This window comes from Salvelinus sp. IW2-2015, linkage group LG4q.1:29 (assembly GCF_002910315.2).
Source record: "Salvelinus sp. IW2-2015 linkage group LG4q.1:29, ASM291031v2, whole genome shotgun sequence".
In the NCBI taxonomy this organism is placed as follows: Eukaryota; Metazoa; Chordata; class Actinopteri; order Salmoniformes; family Salmonidae; genus Salvelinus; species Salvelinus sp. IW2-2015.
The window spans coordinates 50,908,085-50,929,864 of record NC_036842.1 but is presented as its reverse complement, the minus strand read 5'-3'; the positions used below and the strand labels follow the sequence as shown (position 1 = coordinate 50,929,864).

Here is a 21,780-nt window from a genome sequence, read left to right as displayed (position 1 = left end):
CACTGTGAAATGGTTTGTACTTAATTMAAGTTAAATGTCTGTTGACATGTTGGAAAAGATTAAAGGTCTACAATTTCTGTTTAATTTGTCAATATTACATTTTTATTCATTGATTTACTGGCCACCATTACTGTGGTTACATGTTCAGTGTTTGTATTGACCAGCAAACCCACTGCAGCCTAGCTCACTCTCCATCCCTGCTTTGGACAATTAATAGCATGACTCTCGTACTTTGCCCTTTTCCTTTATGTTTGATATTAACGACGAACGGAGATATTATCTGTCTCTCTCCTATTGTGTACCACTGTTAAATACTGTGGAAAAATAAAAAACTGGGAAAATAAGTACTAAGAACTACCAATTATTGTAGATAAATATTAAAGAAAAMGGTTAACACAACACTGGACTGAACCCCCTAATTGTCAAACTAATAATAATGTACAACAATATAGAAGATACATGACGAGAGGTTATGCAATATGGGTGTATATCCACTGCACGCTTCTTAGGTGTGTAATTGACATGACCAAGGAGCTATTGCAAATTTGAAAAATTAATGTAAAACTATATGAGATGAAAATGGACTAACTAAAGGGTGTGCAATGTGTGTCTATGCTATCGGGTTAGCTACAACCAGTTTTGAAAGTGTTAGGAGTAATGGTTAAAGAGCTATTGAAATGTGATTTTTTATTTTATTTGTCACTATGTTGACGGTCCCTAACTGTTGTTGGTGGACGTAAGGAAAACTACAGGCGAATATCCAACTTGAAACTGTCTTTACCTCGGTAAGATATACTTACTAAGGCTCTGGCTATCCGACTAGAAGCGGTTATGCCTACAATAATACCCCGCCGATCAGACAGGCTTTAGGGGGCTTCTGGAGTGGGGGAATAATTTGCTGAGTAAAGAATATTGAATGATCAGCCTCAATTCGTCGGGGCATGGACACTACTACAACGTGTCGAAAGCGTTTGCCGAAAAACAGTAGGCTTTTAGGGATGGTATAATAACCTTCCTGACATGTAAATAATTTAACCTACTGAATCGGACGGGACTAAAATTACGGATGTGGTGATTTGTGCTGGTACACATAATTACATTACCCGAGCTCCCCCAGTAAAAGGTATCCCGTCGGAATAAGGCTAAAGTCATGGAAAGAGCATGTGTTTTTGTTTTGTATACTCTGTGTATCTTTTGATTCATTTCCTTTCACGGTAGCCCCCAATACTTTCACCTATGTAGGGGTCTGTGTGACTCGGAAATTCAAAGATCTGTTCAATTTTAATTTCAAACCAGCCTTGGAGAAATCTAAGCAGGACCTCAATCGCTGGTCGACACTCATATCACATACACTGCAGTTGCGTTCAGTGCCGTTTCACATGAAGGAGGACACTTTTTTTTCATGAGCATGGCCTTATTTCTATTACAGCGTATTGAAAGACTGTCATTCATATTCCATTCACCCAGCTCAATGTAACATCAATAGGTTTAGGCTACTACATGACACTTTAATTTCCCCTATACCCATCATGAGGTTGCTACAACCTAGCCTGTGAATGAAAGTTTACAACGTAGGTGCGCACAGGTCAAGAGACACATTTGATGTGACACATGGACAGACAGTGACATTCAATACCGCCTTGCGTCGGGGCGTAGACTCCACAAGATGTCTAAAGCGTTCCACAGGGATGCTGGCCCACATGGACTCCAATGCTTCCCACAGTTGTGTCAAGTTGGCTGGATGTCTTTTTGATGATGGACCATTCTTGATACACACTGGAAACTGTTGAGCATGAAAAACCTAGAAGCATTGCAGTTTTTGACACACTCAAACCAGTGTTTCTGGTACCTACTACATACCCCGTTCAATCTTTTGTCTTGCACATTCACCCGTTGAGTGACATACATAATCCATGTCTCAAGGCTTAAAAATCCTCCTTTAACCTGTCTCCTCCCCTTCATCTACACTGATTGAAGTGGATTTAACAAGTGACATCAYTAAGGGATCATAGCTTTCACCTGGATTCACCTGGTCAGTCTATGTCATGAAAAGAGCAGGTGTCCTTGATGTTTTGAACACTCAGTGTATATGTACTTTCATTTGGAATAAAACGATCCCATGGTTGCGTAAAGCGTTTTTGGAGAGATATAAAGGAGAGGGGGTCTTGCTCTACCCAGTTTCCTCCATTACTACCGGGCTGTCAATATTCACAAGATAACCATTTGGGTCTCTACYTTTTTAGAGGGGGAAGGACCAACTGGTGTGGCCACTTATGGAAAAGCACTCATGTCAAACATCATCCCAGTCTCTTTAGTCTGTTCCCCCATCCCATCTCTCCCACCCACCAGCTGGTTTGAACCTGGATCCCTATATAAAAGGGACACATTTCTATGCTGCATGACATTATTCAGGATATTGCGTGCCCCAATCTTAGATAGACATATGCATCAATCAAGGTTCCATTGGTACTATCCTATGCAATAGCTGGTGGACAATAGAACGTTTTTATAAAACAAGGCTACATTAAGTCCTCAGAGCAGAGGTTACTCTCAAAGTAGTCGAGAAATGGCTGCCAGACCACGTAAATCGTTCATGGGAGGAAGAGTTTGGAATCGAGATCTCCGATATCACCTGGCATTCTGCAATTGACAGGATACACTCATCCTCTATCTGCATTAGACATGAGTTACTACAGTTTTCAAGTATTTCATCGCCTACACGTTTGCAGGAGTAGACCTGCCAGATTGTAAACAGAAATAGACCCAACCTACTCTAGATGCCATCAGCCAACCGCCACTCTGTATCACATGTACTGGTCATGCCCGACACCAGGTCCATTCTGGTCCTCTATCTTTGAGACTTTCTCATATATATGCAATAAGAAAATTGCCCCAACTCCCTTTTGTCCCTATTATTGAGGCGCTCCGGAAGGGATTACTTTCTGCATTACCCAAGCAGAGGCCATAGCCTTCTGGCCCGCCCACTTATTCCTTTTTAAGTGGAAATCCGATACCCTGCCATCGCATGCTCACTGAGTTAGGGACGTTATGGCCCATCTTAAACTGGGTTAGTGATGTTATGGCCCATCTCAAACTTGAGAAGGTAAAATATTCCACCCGTGGCTCTTCTCAAAAGTTTTCTAAGGTCTGGCAGCCATTTCTTGACTACTTTGAGAGTAGCCTCTGCGCTGAGAACTTAATGTAGCCTTCTTTTAAAAAACAAAACAATTGTTATTGCCCACCAGCTATTGCATAGGACAGTACCAATGTAACCTCGATGTGTCTAAGATGTCACATGTCAATCTAAGATTGAATGGAATAATCTTAAGGAGAACTGTGGTGGACACGGTGTATGACCTCCCAGGAGGCTCAGTGAGACTGTGTAAGAGTGCCCCCTATTACATATTGGGTGGAACTGTGAGACCATTCAAGTTGACTACTACTAGGAATAAATATATTTGACCTCATTGCCTTAGCCTGGCATCCAAACTGAGGTGAAGTAAAACAACGGTGTGCGCAGCATTCAGTATGGTTTAACCAGGCTATCGTTGGCTCTCTCTGCCCTCCACATCAGCTTTAGTTCTCAAGGGTAAACTAGATGACTAATTGAACATGGACACTGACAATACTGGGAAGAAAAAAACATGTTTTATTTTCTTCCAAAATATGGTGGCTCTTCTGAATAGATGTCGATGTGGGGTCCTATGAGTCGTGCAGGTTTAGCAACGCCTGAACTGTGTCAGAGAAGACAGAGAGTAGGGAGAGTGACAGACAGAGAGACTCAAACATACTGTAGGTCTACTGTGTCTATTATGTACTTTACAATGAGGTTCTAAAATGAGGCATACTTATTACATGATCAAGGCATCTGACAAAAACACAAGAAACCTATTCAGAAGGGAGCTGTTGTTACAATAGTTCAGACTCATTTCTACTAGTCTCGGCTATCAAGACTATTGCAAAGTGCATAGTCTCAAGTGGTTTCCTCTCCTTATCTCATCTCCTTCATCTGCACTCAGTTACACCTCTCGCCTTTTGGGGGACCCTACGAGAGATTTGGTTGGGGGGGCCCCACCCCCCGAGCCAAACCTTTTAGTCTCTTCCCCCATCTACATACAGTCCGGGAGGGGACTACTACTACTACTACTCTGTGTGATTCCTTACCTGCTAAGTTCTGCAGCCTCTTCCTCTCGTCCAGGTTGTGCTGGAGCATCTCCAGCAGCTCAAAGTACCTGAAAAGGGAATCCCGGGGCCAGGTGACCTTCTCGTCCTCCTCTTGCTCCTGCATCACCTTCATGTTCTCCTCCACGTACGACTCCCAGTCTAACAGAGAGGGGTAATACGAGGAAACCAGTTGATTAGGGCATGAAACAGAAAAATGCTGTAAAAGTGTTTGCAACAGAAAACGAGTCCAGGGATACCCTCTCTGTTTCAGTTTGTTTTAAGTTTGGTGCCTTTATGATGACCCGGATGGCTCAGACTACTCTTTTAGAGGGCATCGTAGTAATGAGGTCTCAGTGTCCAGGGCATGCTGGTATGTTCATTGTAATTCTTAACAGAATTGATGTACTGTACCAAATATCATCACACACTCCAAATGTACTCCCTATGATTTATTGGGTATCACCAACATTTTGACACACATTTGGTTCCTTGGAGGTTGTGGGAACGTGTGTTTTTGGTTTCAGATTGGTTCCCAGGAACGGAGCCCTAAGTTTCCTGACGGGTAAAACTGAACTTTTTTTGTTTTTTTACGTTCTTAGAACAAAACCAAACATTCCAGACTGTTATGGGAACGTTTATTTTTTTGGTTGCAGGGAGATTCTGAGAACATTTCACTTGAGTTTCTGGGAGGTTTTATTAACTCTCTGAGAATGGAAATGATAGTTTATTTGAAGGTAATTAAATAACATTCTGAGAACATTCTCTAAATGTTATGAAAGTTTTGTTTAGTTATTAGTGAAAGTTTGCTTACAATCACAGTAGGTGTGATCTTGCACACACTTAACAAGATGGAGGATTAGAGAGGTTTGTTGACGCTGAGAATGGAATGTATATTTAAATAACATTCTTAGAGTGTTCTCTGAAAGTTACTTAAGTTTCTGTGGTTTTTCTGGAAAGTTTTCTTCATGTTCTGAGAACAGAATTTAGAGCTTATTGATGGTAATGTTTTTGGTAACATTTAGAATTTTTTTTTTTTTTACAACATTCCCAGAATATTACCAAGAACGGACATAAAAGAGAACCATACATTCTCCGAAAGTTCTGAGAACATTGCTTAAGTTACACCGTTTTTGAGAATGTTCCCAGAATGTAGTCAAAATATTCAATTAAATAGAACCACATGGGAACTTGTGCAGAATGTTCTGTACTGAAATTCCCACAAAAGATCGTTGTTTCTTAAAGTTCTCTGAACAATTTAAGAACATGACTTTAAATAGAACCATGAGGAAACCTGTAAGAAACGTTATGCTGACGTACTGAAATTCCCACAGAAGACCGTTGTTTCTTAACATTAAACAATTTGAGAACATTCCCAATGTCAAACCATTTAGAGAACGTTCTCAGAATATTATCAAAATGTAATTAAATGTAACCATGTGTGAACTTTTAGGAATCGTTCTGTTAAAGTAATGAAAGAAAGTTTTTTTTGTCAAGTTCCTTAAATGTGCTGAGAATGTTCCAAAGCCAAGCAACTATCCTGCACCATTCACAACGCTGTGGGAAGGTTGTATGCAAAATAACCATAGGACAACCTCTAACCTCTCAGCTCTAAAAAACGTAGGGTTCTTAGAATGTTCTTTGTTCTGTGACAAAATAAATGGCTCTTTTGTCTCATTCAAGGATCGCAAAGAAATGGTCCCTATTCAAAGTATGATGAGTATATTACGGTGTCCCATTGGTGGTTAGGTTTGAAAAGAACCCACCTTTTTCTGGAATATTACATCTTGTAAACTTTAGTAGATCCTCAGTGGAAAATGACTCTTCACCATCCTCTGCCACTTTGCTCAGCCTAAATGTATATTTGAATATATTAGACCTAACCTGAACTTTTTTCAATTGTGAATTTAAATGAAATTAATTAAATTGTGTCGACATCAAATTGTTTTATACATTTTATGGTATGACAGGGACGAGAACACACATTAAAGGTTATAAGAAACTGTCTTACCCGGCAAATTTCGAATGACTTATCCTCCTACAAAAAGAAAAGCAAAAACATACATTTTTCACGGTATTTGTCAAAAGACATTTCAATGACATCAACATACTTTATCGAAAAAAAGGTAATATATTGGTTAGTTTCTCACATATTGGCCCAGCAAGTAATGGTGAACATCAACATCAAAGACATTCTATCTTGAAAAAGATAATACTGTTTCATTTCTTTACTTGTAACGCTACATCTTATTCGCCAATCACGCCGGTCTGAAGAATCCAATAGAACATCTCCACACTCACCTCTTTATGATCTCAGCTTTAAAGAGATCAGCTTTGGCCTGGATCTCAATCTGCTGTACCTCTTTAGAGAGGTCACTCCGGATGGCCTGGAAGTTATTCACTGGACAGACAAAAAGGAAACAGACAATTAGGTAAAAAATCTGAGCATTATCACATTAGCATACCACTTAGACTGCATGCCCAGTAGTATTTATGCAAGGAGTATGGACATTGGAACAGTATGATATAAAGCCGTTTATATCAGTTAGAAATCTTTTTTAAATTTCCATTTTAATGTGAAATATCTAGATAAAAGATAAAGACCCACAAATAGACAAGTCTGAGTCAAAAAGTCAAAAAAAGAAAGAAAATGAAATAGCTAAATGGATGCTCTTTATCAAAGCATTACGAGGAAGTACCTACCCATAATACCCACGAAGATATTGCGGAATACGAAGGAGCCTATGAGGAGCCAGAGGATGATGTATAGGCCACATATGCCTTTGTCCAGTTCTGGAACTTTGCGGGTGTCGGCGAGCAGAGCGTACCAGTGATCCATGGTGAAGAGGATGAAGAGGGTGATGAAGGAGTTGTAGATATCTCTGGGAGATGATGAAAGTTCATGAAAACGTGCCAAAAATCTTCAAAGATGTAACATGGCTGTAGGTTTTGTTCCTTAACGGAAATGGATTCTGACTGGTTGGACTCTAACCTTATCTGTAACGTAATATCAAGTGTTTGCATTCTACTCTTGAAGCCCTCTTAAAATGTGTGAGATTTAGGAAAATGTGATGTTTCTCAATGACCACTGTTCACATTAATATCATATTATCTTATCATAACTGAGAATGAGAGAAATACTACTGTTAAATACTTCCAAAGAAATCAAGCTTTCATAGTAAGAGCAAATGTCACACACTTAAAGTTCATATTGTAGACCAGGCCCTCGACGTTGGAGCGAGTGTAACTCTCGAACAGGATGACTCCAACCACAGCGAAGATATAAGCAAACACCAGCAGCAGTAAGAAGATGAAGATCATAGCCTGTAAACACACAGAGATGTTATGTCATCCTTCAGTAGAATAGTATAGAATAGAGGCACTTCATAACAGTGGGACCATTTCTATGTTCCATGAGGTCACAAAAGGACCACACATGTATACAGGTAGGACTAATCAAATTATATGTATTACATTCACCGAATACAACTGGTATAGACTTTACAGTGAAACGCTTGCTTGCGAACCTTTAAAAATAATAATACAAAATAAAGTAGTAACTAACACGAGGAATAAAATAAAATACACAAGAATGGAGCTATATACAGGGAGTACCAGTACCAGATTAATGTGCAGAGGTATGATGTATTTGAGGTAAATACACTACATGACCAAAAGTATGTGGACACCTGCTCGTCAAACATCTCATTCCAAAATCATGGGCATTAATATTGCGTTAATACCCCTTTTCTGCTATAACAGCCTCCACTCTTCTGGGAAGGCTTTTCACTAGATGTTGGAACATTGCTGCGGGGACTTGCTTGCATTCAGCCACAAGAGCATTAGTGAGGTCGGGCACTGATGTTGGCCGATTAGGTCTGGCTCGCAGTCGGTGTTCTAATTCATCCCAAAAGTGTTCGATAGGGTTGAGGTCAGGGCTCTGTGCAGGCCAGTCAAGTTCTTCCCCACCGATCTCGACAAACTATTTCTGTATGGACCTCACTCTGTATACAGGGCATTGTCATGCTGAATCAGGAAAGAGCCTTCCCCAAACTGTTGCCACAAAGTTGGGAGTACAGAATTGTCTAGAATGTCATTGTATGCTGTAGTGTTAAGATTTCCCTTCACTGGAACTAAGGGGCCTAGCCCGAACCATGAAAAACAGCCCCAGACCATTATTCCACTTCCATCAAACTTTACAGTTGGCACTATGCATTGGGGCAGGTAGCGTTCTCCTGGCATCTGCCAAACACAGATTAGTCCGTCAGACTGCCAGATGGTGAGGCGTGATTCATCACTCCACAGAATGCATTTCCACTGCTCCAGAGTCCAATGGCGGCAAGCTTTATACCACTCCAGCCGACGCTTGGTATTGAACATGGTGATCTTAGGCTTGTGTGTGGCTACTCGGCCATGGAAATCCATTTCATGAAGCTCCCGACGAACAGTTCTTGTGCTGACATTGCTTCCAGAAGCAGTTTGGACCTTGGTAGTGAGTGCTGCAACCGAGGACAGACAGGTTTTACGCGTTACGTGTTTCAGCACTCAGGGGTTCTGTTCTGTGAGCTTGTGTGGCCTACCACTTCGCTGCTGAGCCGTTGTTGCTCCTAGACGTTTCCACTTCACAATAACAGCACTTACAGTTGAGCGGGACAGCTCTATCAGGGAAGAAATTTGACGAACTGACTTGTTGGAAAGGTGGCATCCTATGATGGTGCCACGTTTAAGTCACTGAGCTTTTCAGTGAGGCCATTCTACTGCCAATGTTTGTCTATGGAAATTGCATGGTTGTGTGCTCGATTTTATACTCCTGTTAGCAACTGGTGTGACAAATAGCCAAATTCACTAATTTCAAGGGGTGTCCACATTTTGTATATATAGTGTAGGTACCTAAAGGCAGGGTAAAGCGACTCGGATAGATAATAATATGAGTAAAATAAAGAGTGTGTGGGTATGCGTGTGTGTTTGTGTTGTGTCGGTATCCGTGTGTAGTGAATGTGTGGGAGTGTAGTGTGTGCTCCCTCTCCGGCCTCTAGGTCACCAGGCTGCTCGTTATGGCGCACACCTGTCACCATCGTTACGCGCACCTGTGCGTCATCAGACTCACCTGGACTCCATCACTTCCCTGATTACCTTCCCTATATATGTCACTTCGTTGGGTTCCTTCCCCAGGCGTTATTGTTTCTGTTCCAGTGTCATGTCGGTGTGTTGTTTGTGTTTCTTGTTTTGTATTTAGTTGCGTTTATTTATTGAAACACTCACTTCATGAACTTGCTTCCCGACACTCAGCGCACTAGTTATAGAGTGTGTATATGGTATGTGCAGTGCATTCGGAAAGTATTCAAACCCCTTGACTTTTTCCACATTTTGTTACAGCCTCTAAAATTGATTAAATTCATGTTATTACTCATCAATCTACACACAATACCCCATAATGACAAAGCAAAAATAGGTTTTAAGATTTTTTTTGCAAATGTATTACAAATAATAAAACAGGTACCTTATTTAGTATTTATAAGTATTTAGACCCTTTGCTATGAAACTCAATTGAGCTCAGGTGCATCCTGTTTCCATTGATCATCCTTGAGATGTTTCTACAACTTGATTGGAGTCCACCTGTCATCAATTAATTTGGAAAGGCACACACCTTTCTATGTAAGGTCCTACAGTTGCATGTCAGAGCAAAAACCAAGCCATGAGGTCGAAGGAATTGTACATAGAGCTCCAAGACATGGGATTGGGTCGAGGCACATCTCTGGGGAAGGGTAGCAAAACTTTTCTGCAGCATTGAAGATCACCAAGAGCACAGTGGCCTGCATCATTCTTCAATTAAACAAATTTTGATCCACCAAGACTCTTCCTAGAGCTGGCCGGCTAGCCAAACTGAGAAATCGGGGGAGAAGGGCCTTGGTCAGGGAGGTGACCAAGAACCAGATGGTCACTCTGACAGAGCTCTAGAGTTCCTCTGTGGAGATGGGAGAACCTTCCAGAAGGACAACCATCTCTGCAGCATTCCACCAATCAGGCATTTATGGTAGAATGGCCAGACAGAAGCCACTCCTCAGTAAAAGGGACATGACAGCCTGCTTGGAGTTTTCCAAAAGGCACTTGAAGAACTCTCAGACCATGAGAAACAAGATTCTCTGGTCTGATGAAACCAAGATTGAACTCTTTGGCCTGAATGCCAAGCGTCAGGTCTGGAGGAAACTTGGCACCATCCCTACGGTGTGCTGTGGGGCTGTTTTTTAGTGGCAGGGACTGGGAGACTTGTCAGGATTGAGGGAAAGTTGAATAGGGCAAAGTACAGAGATATCCTTGATGTAAACCTGCTCCAGAGCGCTCAGGATCTCAGACTGGGGCAAAGGTTCACCTTCCAACAGGACAATGACCCTAAGCACACAGCCAAGACAACGCAGGAATGGCTTTTGGGACAATTCTCTGAAAGTCCTTGAGTGTCCCAGCTAGCCCCGGACTTGAACCAGATCGAACATCCCTGAAAATAGCTGAACAGTGATGCTCCCCATCCAACCTGACAGAGCTTGAGAGGAATGGGAGAAACTCCCCAAATACAGTGCCACGCTTGTAGCGTCATACCCAAGAAGACTGTAATCGCTGCCAAAAGGTGCTTCAACAAAGTACTGAATAAAGGGTCTGAATACTTAAGTAAATGTGATATTTCAGTAAGACATAGATATAGAGATATATTGCAGCTTTCAAAGTCTCTATAATAGGAGACTCTGGAACGAAGCTCATCCATCTTATTCTCGAGTGACTAGACATTTGCCAATAGAACAGACCGGAACGCCTTTCAGTTTTTCTCTTCGCCTCAATTTCACCAGGACTCCACCTCGTCTCCCGCGTTTACGCCCGCAGCGTTTTGGTAGACCATGGATAAAAATAAATATGGTCCAGTATGAGCAGTGGAACAGCTGGGTCTGAGTTCAAGTCGTATTTTAAGTTGAAATCGAGGTTTAGTAACTGTCAATCTGATGTCCAGAAGTGCTTGGCAGTCATATGTGATAATAGTATGGCTAGAAGTTGACCATGTTACCTGCCTGGGGCCTCATTTATCAACCCTGTGTAAATGTATCACTAAAATCTGGCGTACGTGGAGATTCTAGGATTTAAGTGCACAACAAATTATTGGGATTCATCAAACTGTCACACACAACATACACGCATGTTTTCATTGATAAATCAGACACATACCCGCCTGAAAAACGTCATCCATTCACCTTTTGTGTTGACAAAAACGCTCTCATTTGCTGTATAATTTGGACATGTTGTCAGGACCCGGTGTGAGAAACAGTCACTAATAGTCGGCAGAACCCAGAAGATGAGGCAGACACAGCAGTACTAGAGACGGTGGTTTAATCAAAGTAAAAGATCTTCAGGCAAAAAATATAAATCCACAACGTCAAAAGTAAAGCCAAGAGAAAAAATGGATATCCTCCAAAATACAATGAAAATCCACAAAGTGGTAAGAACAGCAGGAAAAACAAACCTCAAAAGACTAATCAAAAATAAACAAGAACAAAACCAGAGCACCTCTGGAAAATCCAACAAGAGAAATATATGTTCACAGCATGGCTGGGTGCTAACATACAAACACTGAGCAAAGAACTGAGGAACACTAAGGGTTTAAATACCTACAAAGAAATAAGGCACAGGTGCAAATAATAATTAGACCAAGGGAAAAACAAAAGGTTCAAAAAAGGCGCAATGGGGGCATCTAGTGACCAAAACAATCCTGGCCAAATTCTGACACATGTTGGAACTGGGCTATGAGCAGAGTGTTTAAATCCTTTGCAGTGACTTTTTCAAACCAAAAATGCATGCCATCTATAGCGAGTGCCAAATACTGGCTGTGCATTCTGGAGGATTGATTGCCATTTTGAACAATTTCAAAATAAATTATACAGCCTTGGTATAATATCTTGCCTTGGGATAAACTCTGAGATTACAGGCCATGATGTCGCTCTCTTATCACACAATTATTCTAAGTAGGCTACTAATTACTTTCGAGCATACTCGGGCTATTGATTGAGCGATGGATAAATGTTAGCCTAATTTGTTGTGTAGAGGAAATAAACCAGTCATGTCAGAAAGGAGAGATGCCCTGCAATACGATTATGATTTAGGTCTATATAACACAAGTAAAATAAACATATTAGGCTAATTGCTGCTATGCGATATACTTACAGCAAATGCATGTTTTATCATTAGGCCAACCTTTTAATGTTTTTATTAGTCTACTATTTTTATATTTCCCGTGCCTCACACACTTCCATTTCCCACAAAATAACAATATTTGCTTGTAATACAATTGATCAACCACTAGAAGTTGAGCGTATGCATGAGCTGAGCTGTACGTGGAGATACTCACACTTTCCTGTCAAGTTCAAATTGATAAATGCCAACCTTTACGAGAAAACTGGCGCGCAAGGTTGAGTCCTTTTCATGCACACGCACCTTTGAAAAATGTGTCATTCATGTTTGTCCCACTCCCAAAGTCTGTATCACTCAGTCTCTAAGTGCACAATAAATGCTGACACCAATACAGTGGGAGTGTAAAACTGTTGGATCCATAGACATAGAATAAACAATTATACTGTATTTCTATGGTTGGTTCCCTACCTTGAAAGCTTTGGAGATGGCCAACACGGTAAGGCGGATCTGCCTGAATTTAGAGATAATTTTCAGGGAGCGGAGGATACGGAACTTCTTTAGGAGTGCCACAATCTCCAAGTGGTCAGTGTCCACCCCTTTGAAGACCTTCACGATCTCTGGTATAACAGACTGGGGGAGGAGAGAGGTAACCTGAGTACTGTAACTGGGATTTGGACTTGTATGTACAGTGCCTCCAGAAAGTATTCACATCCGTTCACGGATTCCATTTTGTTGTGTTACAGCCTGAATTAAAAATGGATGAAATATCAACAACAAAAAAATCTCACCCATCTACACAAAATACCCCATAATGACAAAGTGAAAACATGTTTTTAGAAATTGCTGCACATTTATCTCGAATGAAATACAGAAATATCTCATTTACATAAGTATCCACACCCCTGAGTCAATACATAGAATCGCCTTTGGCAGCAATTAGTCTTTCTGGGTAAGTCTCTAAGAGCTTTGCACGCCTGGATTGTACAATATAAAATTATATAAACTAAGACAAGTGGGTTGTTGATCATGTTGATCATTGCTAGACAGCCATTTTCAAGTCTTGCCGTAGATTTTCAAGACGATTTTAAGTCAAAACTGTAACTTGGCCACGCAGGAACATTCACTGCAACTCCAGTGTAGATTTGGACTTGTGTTTTAGGTTGTTGTCCCGCTGAATTGTCCTGGTGAAATATGAATTAATCTCCCAGTGTCTGGTGGAAAGCAGACTGAACCAGGTGTTCCTCTAAGATTTTGCCTGTGCTTAGCTCCATCCAGCTTTGTTTTTTATTCTGAAAAACTCCCCAGTCCTTAACGATTACAAGCGTACCCATAACATGATGCAGCCACAACTATGCTTGAAAATATGGAGAGTGGTACTCAGTAATGTGTTATATTGGATTTGCCCCAAACATAACACTTTGTATTCAGGACAAAAAGTGAATTGCTTTGCCACAATTTTTGCAGTATTACTTTAGTATCTTGTTGCAAACAGGATGTTTCTGAATATTTGTATTCTGTACAGGCTTCCTTCTTTTCACTCTGTCATTTAGGTTAGCATTGTGGATTAACTAAAATGTTGTTAATCCATCCTCAGTTTTCTCCTATCACAGCCATTATACTCTGTAACTGTTTTAAAGTCACCATTGGTCTCATGGTGAAATCCCAGAGCAGTTTCCTTAATCTCTGGCAACTAAGTTAGGAAGGACGCCTGTATCTTTGTACTTACTGGGTGTATTGAGAAACCATAACTTCAACATGCTCAAAACTATATTCAACGTCTGCATTGGAAAACCTTCCTGATCTTTGATTCGTCATTGAAAAACCTCCCTGATGTTTGTGGTTGAATCTGTGTTTAGAATTCACTGCTCGACTGAGGGACCTTACAGATAATTATATGTGTGGGGTACAGAGATGAGGTGTTCATTCCAACATCATGTTAAACACTATTACACACAGAGTGAGTCCATGCAACTTAGTATGGTTTCTAACTCCTCTAGCTCCACAATGAGATAGGGTGTAGGCCAGGCAGCAGGGTAGGGTGTAGGCCAGGCAGCAGGGTAGGGTGCAGGCCAGGCAGCAGGGTAGGGTGCAGGCCAGGCAACAGGGTAGGGTGCAGGCCAGGCAACAGGGTAGGGTGCAGGCCAGGCAGCAGGGTAGGGTAAAGGCCAGGTAGCAGGGTAGGGTGAGGCCAGGCAGCAGGGTAGGGTGCAGAGACGCAGACTCTGTCTCGACCTTTAAGTCTTTATTGAAAACTAATCTCTTCAGTAGGTCCTATGATTGAGTGTAGTCTGGCCCAGGGGTGTGAAGGTAAACGGAAAGGCACTGGAGCGAAGAACCACCCTTGCTGTGTCTGCCTAGCTGATTCCCCTCTCTCCACTGGGATTCTCTGCCTCTAACCCTATTACGGGTGCTGAGTCACTAGCTTACTGGTGCAATTCCATGCCGTCCCTACGAGGGGTGCGTCACTTGAGTGGGTTGAGTCTCTGACGTGATCTTCCTGTCCGGGTTGGCACCCCCCTTGGGTTCGTGCCGTGGGGGAGATCTTCGTGGGCTATACCTCTCCGGGTAGTAAGTTGGTGGTTGAAGTTCTCTCTAGTGGTGTGGGGGCTGTGCTTTGGCAAAGTGGGTGGGGTTATATCCTGCCTGGTTGGCCCTCTCCGGGGGTGTAGTCGGACGGGGCCACAGTGTCTCCTGACCCGTCCTGTCTCAGCCTCCAGTAATTATGCTGCAATAGTTTGTGTCAGTCTGTTATTTCTGGAGTATTTCTCCTGTCTTATCCGGTGTCCTGTGTGAATTTAAGTAGGCTCCCTCTAATTCTCTCTCTCTTTCTCTTCTCTCGGAGGACCAGAGCCCTAGGACCATGCCTCAGGACCACCTGGTCTGATGACTCCTTGCTGTCCCCAGTCCACCTGGTTGTGCTGCTGCCTCAACTGTTCTGCCTGCGGCTATGGAACCCTGGCCTATTCACCGGACATGCTACCTTGTTCCGGACCTGCTGTTTTCGACTCTCTCTCTACCTTGCTCTCTCTAACTCTGAATGATCGGCTATGAAAAGCCAACTGTCATTTACTCCTGAGATGCTGACCTGTTACACCCTCTACAACCACTGTGATTATTATTATTTGACCCTGCTGGTCATCTATGAACATTTGAACATCTTTGTCATGTACTGTTATCTCCACCCGGCACAGCKATAAGAGGACTGGCCTCCCCCCAGAGCCTGGTTCCTCTCTAGGTTTCTTCCTAGGTTCCTGCCTTTCTAGGGAGTTTTTCCAAGCCACCGTGCTTCTACATCTGCATTGCTTGCTGTTTGGGGTTTTAGGCTGGGTTTCTGTATAGCACTTTGTGACATCGGCTGATGTAAAAAGGGATTAATAAATACATTTGATTGATTGAGTGACTTGTTAAGCACATTTTTACTCCTGAACTTATTTAGGCGTGCCATAACAAAGGGATTGAATACTTATTGACTCAAGACATTTCAGCTTTTCATTTTTTATGTATTTGTAAAATGTCTTCAAACATAATTCCACTTTGACATGATGGGGTATTGTGTGTAGGCACAGAATCTCAATTTAATCTATTTTAAATTCAGGTTGTAACACAACAAAATGTGGAAAGTTTCAAGGGGTTTGAATACTTTCTGAAGGCACTGTATGTGTATATACATGTATATATATATATACAGTGGGGAGAACAAGTATTTGATACACTGCCGATTTTGCAGGTTTTCCTACTTACAAAGCATGTAGAGGTCTGTAATTTTTATCATAGGTACACTTCAACTGTGAGAGACGGAATCTAAAACAAAAATCCAGAAAATCACATTGTATGATTTTTAAATAATTAATTTGCATTTTATTGCATGACATAAGTATTTGATCACCTACCAACCAGTAAGAATTCCGGCTCTCACAGACCTGTTAGTTTTTCTTTAAGAAGCCCTCCTGTTCTCCACTCATTACCTGTATTAACTGCACCTGTTTGAACTCGTTACCTGTATAAAAGACACCTGTCCACACACAATCAAACAGATTCCAACCTCTCCACAATGGCCAAGACCAGAGAGCTGTGTAAGGACATCAGGGATAAAATTGTAGACCTGCACAAGGCTGGGATGGGCTACAGGACAATAGGCAAGCAGCTTGGTGAGAAGGAAACAACTGTTGGCGCAATTATTAGAAAATGGAAGAAGTTCAAGATGACGGTCAATCACCCTCGGTCTGGGGCTCCATGCAAGATTTCACCTCGTGGGGCATCAATGATCATGAGGAAGGTGAGGGATCAGCCCAGAACTACACGGCAGGACCTGGTCAATGACCTGAAGAGAGCTGGGACCACAGTCTCAAAGAAAACCATTAGTAACACACTACGCCGTCATGGATTAAAATCCTGCAGCGCACGCAAGGTCCCCCTGCTTAAGCCAGTGCATGTCCAGGCCTGTCTGAAGTTTGCCAATGACCATCTGGATGATCCAGAGGAGGAATGGGAGAAGGTCATGTGGTCTGATGAGACAAAAATAGAGCTTTTTGGTCTAACTCCACTCGCCGTGTTTGGAGGAAGAAGAAGTATGAGTACAACCCCAAGAACACCATCCCAACCGTGAAGCATGGAGGTGGAAACATCATTCTTTGGGGATGCTTTTCTGCAAAGGGGACAGGACGACTGCACCGTATTGAGGGGAGGATGGATGGGGCCATGTATCGCGAGATCTTGGCCAACAACCTCCTTCCCTCAGTAAGAGCATTGAAGATGGGTCGTGGCTGGGTCTTCCAGCATGACAACGACACGAAGCACACAGCCATGGCAACTAAGGAGTGGCTCCGTAAGAAGCATCTCAAGGTCCTGGAGTGGCCTAGCCAGTCTCCAGACCTGAACCCAATAGAAAATCTTTGGAGGGAGCTGAAAGTCCGTATTGCCCAGCGACAGCCCCGAAACCTGAAGGATCTGGAGAAGATCTGTAGGGAGGAGTGGGCCAAAATCCCTGCTGCAGTGTGTGCAAACCTAGTCAAGAACTACAGGAAACGTATGATCTCTGTAATTGCAAACAAAGGTTTCTGTACCAAATATTAAGTTCTGCTTTTCTGATGTATCAAATACTTATGTCATGCAATAAAATGCAAATTAATTACTTAAAAATCATACAATGTGATTTTCTGGATTTTTGTTTTAGATTCCGTCTCTCATAGTTGAAGTGTACCTATGATAATAATTACAGACCTCTACATGCTTTGTAAGTAGGAAAACCTGCAAAATCGGCAGTGTATCAAATACTTGTTCTCCCCACTGTAGGTTATATAGGCATCTATCTACATCACATCTACCGTACATTCACATGGAGATAACTCATTATTCATTTCTTTGCTGGTTTGACTCTTACCAGCATGGTAACAGCAAAATCAAAGATATTCCAGGTGCTTTTCCAGAAGTTCCAGAAGTTGTCCAACCACTTCAATAGGATCTCCAGGAAGAAGATGGCCAGGATGCTCCAGTCCAACATTTCCAGAACCAGTTTCACAATCTCCAGCTTGGGGTCCATGTTGTCAAACACCTCTTGGGCAGAAAGAATAGTCAGGTTGCCAGGTCTGCTTCTTGTCCAGCCAACAACAGTCAATGAGTTGGCTAAAGCAAAGATAAATCATCTGCAAACCTTAGAATACATTTTGAAGCTAAGAAAGATCTAAGCTGTTGTGTTGATAAAAAAACTATTTTTTAATTGCCAGGCAAAATAGTTTAGAGATTGGGTGATAGTTATTAATGTCGGAGGGGTTACCACCTTTGAGATGGTGTGCATGGGCAGCCTTCCAAACCCTAGGAATAGCACCCAAGATAACAAAATATTTCAATGATTRCGCAATCAGGGTAGCAGAAAGATGCCGCAAGAAAGGATTAAGCAAATCAGCCCCAGTGGATTTGTTTTTAACATTAATCTTAAGCAAGGTGTCAAACACATCTCAGTAGAAAGTTGTTGAAATTAAAACAAAGATTCAGTAGAAGTTGACTGATCTTTCATTGAGCCAACTGGAGGTTGGGAGAGGGAAGAGCAGTCGACTAACTGACCAGCGTCAGTTAAACCACCATTTCTTTCAAATTAAAAGCCCGCTGAAATAAAATGCTGATTAAAAGCATRGCTCATCTGATTTTTCTCAGTAATGATGCCAGTCTGACACGATTTGCTTAGACAAGGAAGGAGAGGAATTTCCACGTTTCAGTGCATTAACTGTTTTCCCAAAATGTTACGGCTCACCAGCAGAGTCTGAGATAGAACTTAGAAAGCAGCTTGATTTAGCTTTCTTAATTAAGGAAGTGTATCTATTTCTCAATTGCCTGAAACACTGCCAATCAGCTACCGAGTCAGTTTGTCTGCCAGAGACACAGTATAAAAATTGATGAAAAAGGTTATAGAGCCAGTTTAGGGTCAGGCATGCAGCCGATAGAGGGAAGCTCAGAGAAAAACATACAGTAGTATCTTGAAGAGATACTTGGGGAGTTAAGTTTTTTAAATTCATCTTCATAATTATATGAAGATCAAAGTGTTTTGTTTCGTATCTCTAATACGTGCAATGATCGCCGATGTCATTAGCAAAACATCACTTACTTAATTAGGTTAATCAGCGAGGACTTTGCTGGGTTTCTTACATGAATCAGTGTAGGTTTGGAGATTAGTTGAGTCAGGTTATAGTCCAGACAAATATTCTTCAAATGATCAGAGGCCATGTTAAGCCAATCCAGGTTCAAATCTTCTAACATAACTAATTCAGATTACATAAAATGTTATAAATACTCAGAAATAGTACCAACAGCATCCGTCAATGCAGCAGGAGGGCAGTAAATCCCTGCTACAAACAAGTTAGTATTTTGGCATAAAGCCACGTCTATAAGCAAACACTCACACTTTTTGTGGATAGTGACACTTAGAGAACATGCATTGATTTGACATGTATAGCCACCCCTCACTCTTTTTTCAGGATATCACACCTGAAGATGTTGTAATCCCCAATTCCAATGTCCTTATTCATAATCAAACCACTGAGCCAGGTCTTTGTGAGAAACAGAATATCAGGGTATGTGTCATGCACCCAGAAATCAAGAAGGTCCATCTTTGACATGACGTTCATGTGCAACAGCCCAAGCCCTCTAATTGATTTGAAAACCGAGGGGGTATCCATTTGTGGAATTCACATTAGAACTAATTGCACTGGTCGAGCTAACCCCTATCTGCTGACAGAGTTATCGCTGGAATGACAGTGGTATTCAGGGGAGTTAGAGGAACATAAATTAGGTTACTTACATTGACCACACAACCGTTGCTAACTATGACAGGGGGGACTGGAGCACTAACAGACCCGGACCGTACACTTTGAAATATAGTAGGCATTCAATCTATGTAGTGAAACATCTTATGACATTGAACATTCCAGTCAATGCTCATTGACCTGGCTGTGGAAATATGGGGATAAAATGCATTACAAGTGTTAATGATTATTTAACATTGAATTGACATGATGAGAGAGTTTGATATTTTTTACCTGCTTGTATCTCCAATACAATGGTGTTCAGAATGATGAGGATGACAATGATATTCATAAATATTTTACCTTGAGAATTCTGTCAAGTAAACAGTACACTTGATATGTGCAAAGCTATTTCCTGAGACAACACTTGTTCACTTGTAATGTTCCTATGAATAATCATGAAAAGCATTGAAAAACTCTTGAGCCCAAACAACAACAAAAAAGACATACAAGAGTCTCAAGTACATCACTGTAGTAGAACCCCCCCCCCAAATTAATATATATATATTATTTAATATATATATATATAGGTAGTTTTTTTTTTTTTTTTTAATGGCTTGTATCTATAGGGTTAATTGCTTTACGTCATTGCAGTTCCATTACATTTACAGGTACAACTAAAACCCTAGGCTTTGGTTTTCCATTCAGGACTGGGTGTAAGGATACTCTCTAGAATCCAGTGGGCAAACATGTTCAAGGGCGGATAGTTGGCATGGAGGTTCTCCAGTCGTCCCTGGCGACGGCGGTCCATGGTGATGGTGCTGCCCCTCTGGGGGGAGATCTCGAAACGCACCAGCTGCTGTGTGTCCTTCCCCATCAGACTGGTGTAGTTCTCCTCGTCTGTCAAACACACACACACACACACACACACACACACACAGACAGACAGACAGACAGACAGACAGACGACAGACAGACAGACAGACACGACAGACAGACAGACAGACAGACAGACAGACAGACAGACAGACGACCAGACAGACAGACAGACAGACAGACAGACAGACAGACAGACAGACAGACAGACAGACAGACAGACAGACAGACAGACAGACAGACACGAGATAGCATCCTTGTTATTTAGCAATGCCTTCTTAAAAACAATACACACGATAAAATCACAGTATTCCTGTATTTTAAAGTGTAGGCCAAGCAGGACCAAAATGTGTAATCATCTGAAGTAAACATACTTCTACAAATCTCTTCACAGACAAACACCTCTAATCTCAAAACAACTGAGGCCGGTTTCATTCAGACCAAATAGGAAGCATTACTGTGGGCTACCTAAAACATCATTGGTGCAGTATTTGGGGCTTCCTCTCTGCTCCTCCTGTAACTGGTCCAGCAGATAGAAGCTCTGGATGAGTTTGGACCTGACCACCTCTGCTCTGGGAAGGAACTTCTCATTGGTTGACTTGCCCCTCTCATTATGGCTGTTGTAGGAGGGAAGATCCATGGAGGGGGGCTCCTGGAAAATGACCATGCAAATTACGGKAATTGTTGTCAGTGATTAGACCCTGAATTTACAGTAAAGTTTTTAAAGAATGCCATTCATATGACAATTTGGATGGCCATAAATTCACAACATGAAATAGTCTTGTTAAATTATTACTTACCTGTGTCCCCATTTGTCTATATGAATATCGTTCAGCTAAGCAAAACGAAAACAGTTTGACATGATTTCACCTAAGCAGTTTGACATGAAATGTTCCCTTCAACAGAACACAAATTTGTCATAAATCGAAATGGTATTTTACTATGTGTGACGTCACAACAGTATAATCGTTCTAGAACGTAATCTCTCACCTGTTATTACATCGTTCATCAAAACGTGTTTGATGTTGTCTGTACTCCATAAATCAATCAACTCTGTCAGGCTCTTAGTTTAAAATACTGTAGTGATTAATACATGTAAAAGTATTGTATCATCTGACACAGAACATTTTTGTTTGGAAAGAAAAACACAATTTATCAATAGTAATGAATAAGCAATGAACATTATAATGTATACTATTTTAATATCTGTGATTTTATATTTTTCCCACAACAAATAACGTTTGTTGTACTGTATTTAGATTAATTGAACTCTGTGATCAATATTATCAGTATKATTTTTGCGATTTAAATAAAATAAAGGGGATGAATGGGGATTGGT

At 41.5% G+C, this 21,780-nt stretch overlaps 1 protein-coding gene across 1 annotated transcript; it reads right to left on the bottom strand.

Moving 5' to 3' along the window:
* Positions 1-3,668: 3,668 nt before the first annotated feature.
* On the bottom strand, positions 3,669-21,087 carry LOC111960949 (cation channel sperm-associated protein 2). Its single transcript, XM_070440095.1, has 12 exons — positions 20,910-21,087; positions 20,292-20,465; positions 19,860-19,928; positions 17,711-17,883; positions 12,799-12,960; positions 7,361-7,485; positions 6,865-7,043; positions 6,463-6,562; positions 6,173-6,199; positions 5,928-6,013; positions 4,165-4,323; positions 3,669-3,734 (listed from the first exon to the last, which is right to left on the bottom strand). Exons 1-12 carry the CDS (start codon positions 21,079-21,081, stop codon positions 3,703-3,705), a joined length of 1,458 nt encoding a protein of 485 aa, XP_070296196.1. The 5' UTR covers positions 21,082-21,087; the 3' UTR covers positions 3,669-3,702.
* Between the last annotated feature and the right edge of the window lie 693 nt (positions 21,088-21,780).

What these genes read in the sequence shown, in the direction of transcription:
- LOC111960949 (XM_070440095.1), bottom strand. Translation starts at nt 21,081, where the DNA reads ATGGATCTTCCCTCCTACAACAGCCATAATGAGAGGGGCAAGTCAACC. An exon ending in TATCTTCGTGGGTATTATGG is followed by an intron (nt 6,563 to 6,864) that starts GTAGGTACTTCC and finishes TTGTCTGTCCAG; the next exon opens with TGAATAACTTCCAGGCCATC. An exon ending in AAAGCTGAGATCATAAAGAG is followed by an intron (nt 6,200 to 6,462) that starts GTGAGTGTGGAG and finishes TTCTTTTTGTAG; the next exon opens with GAGGATAAGTCATTCGAAAT.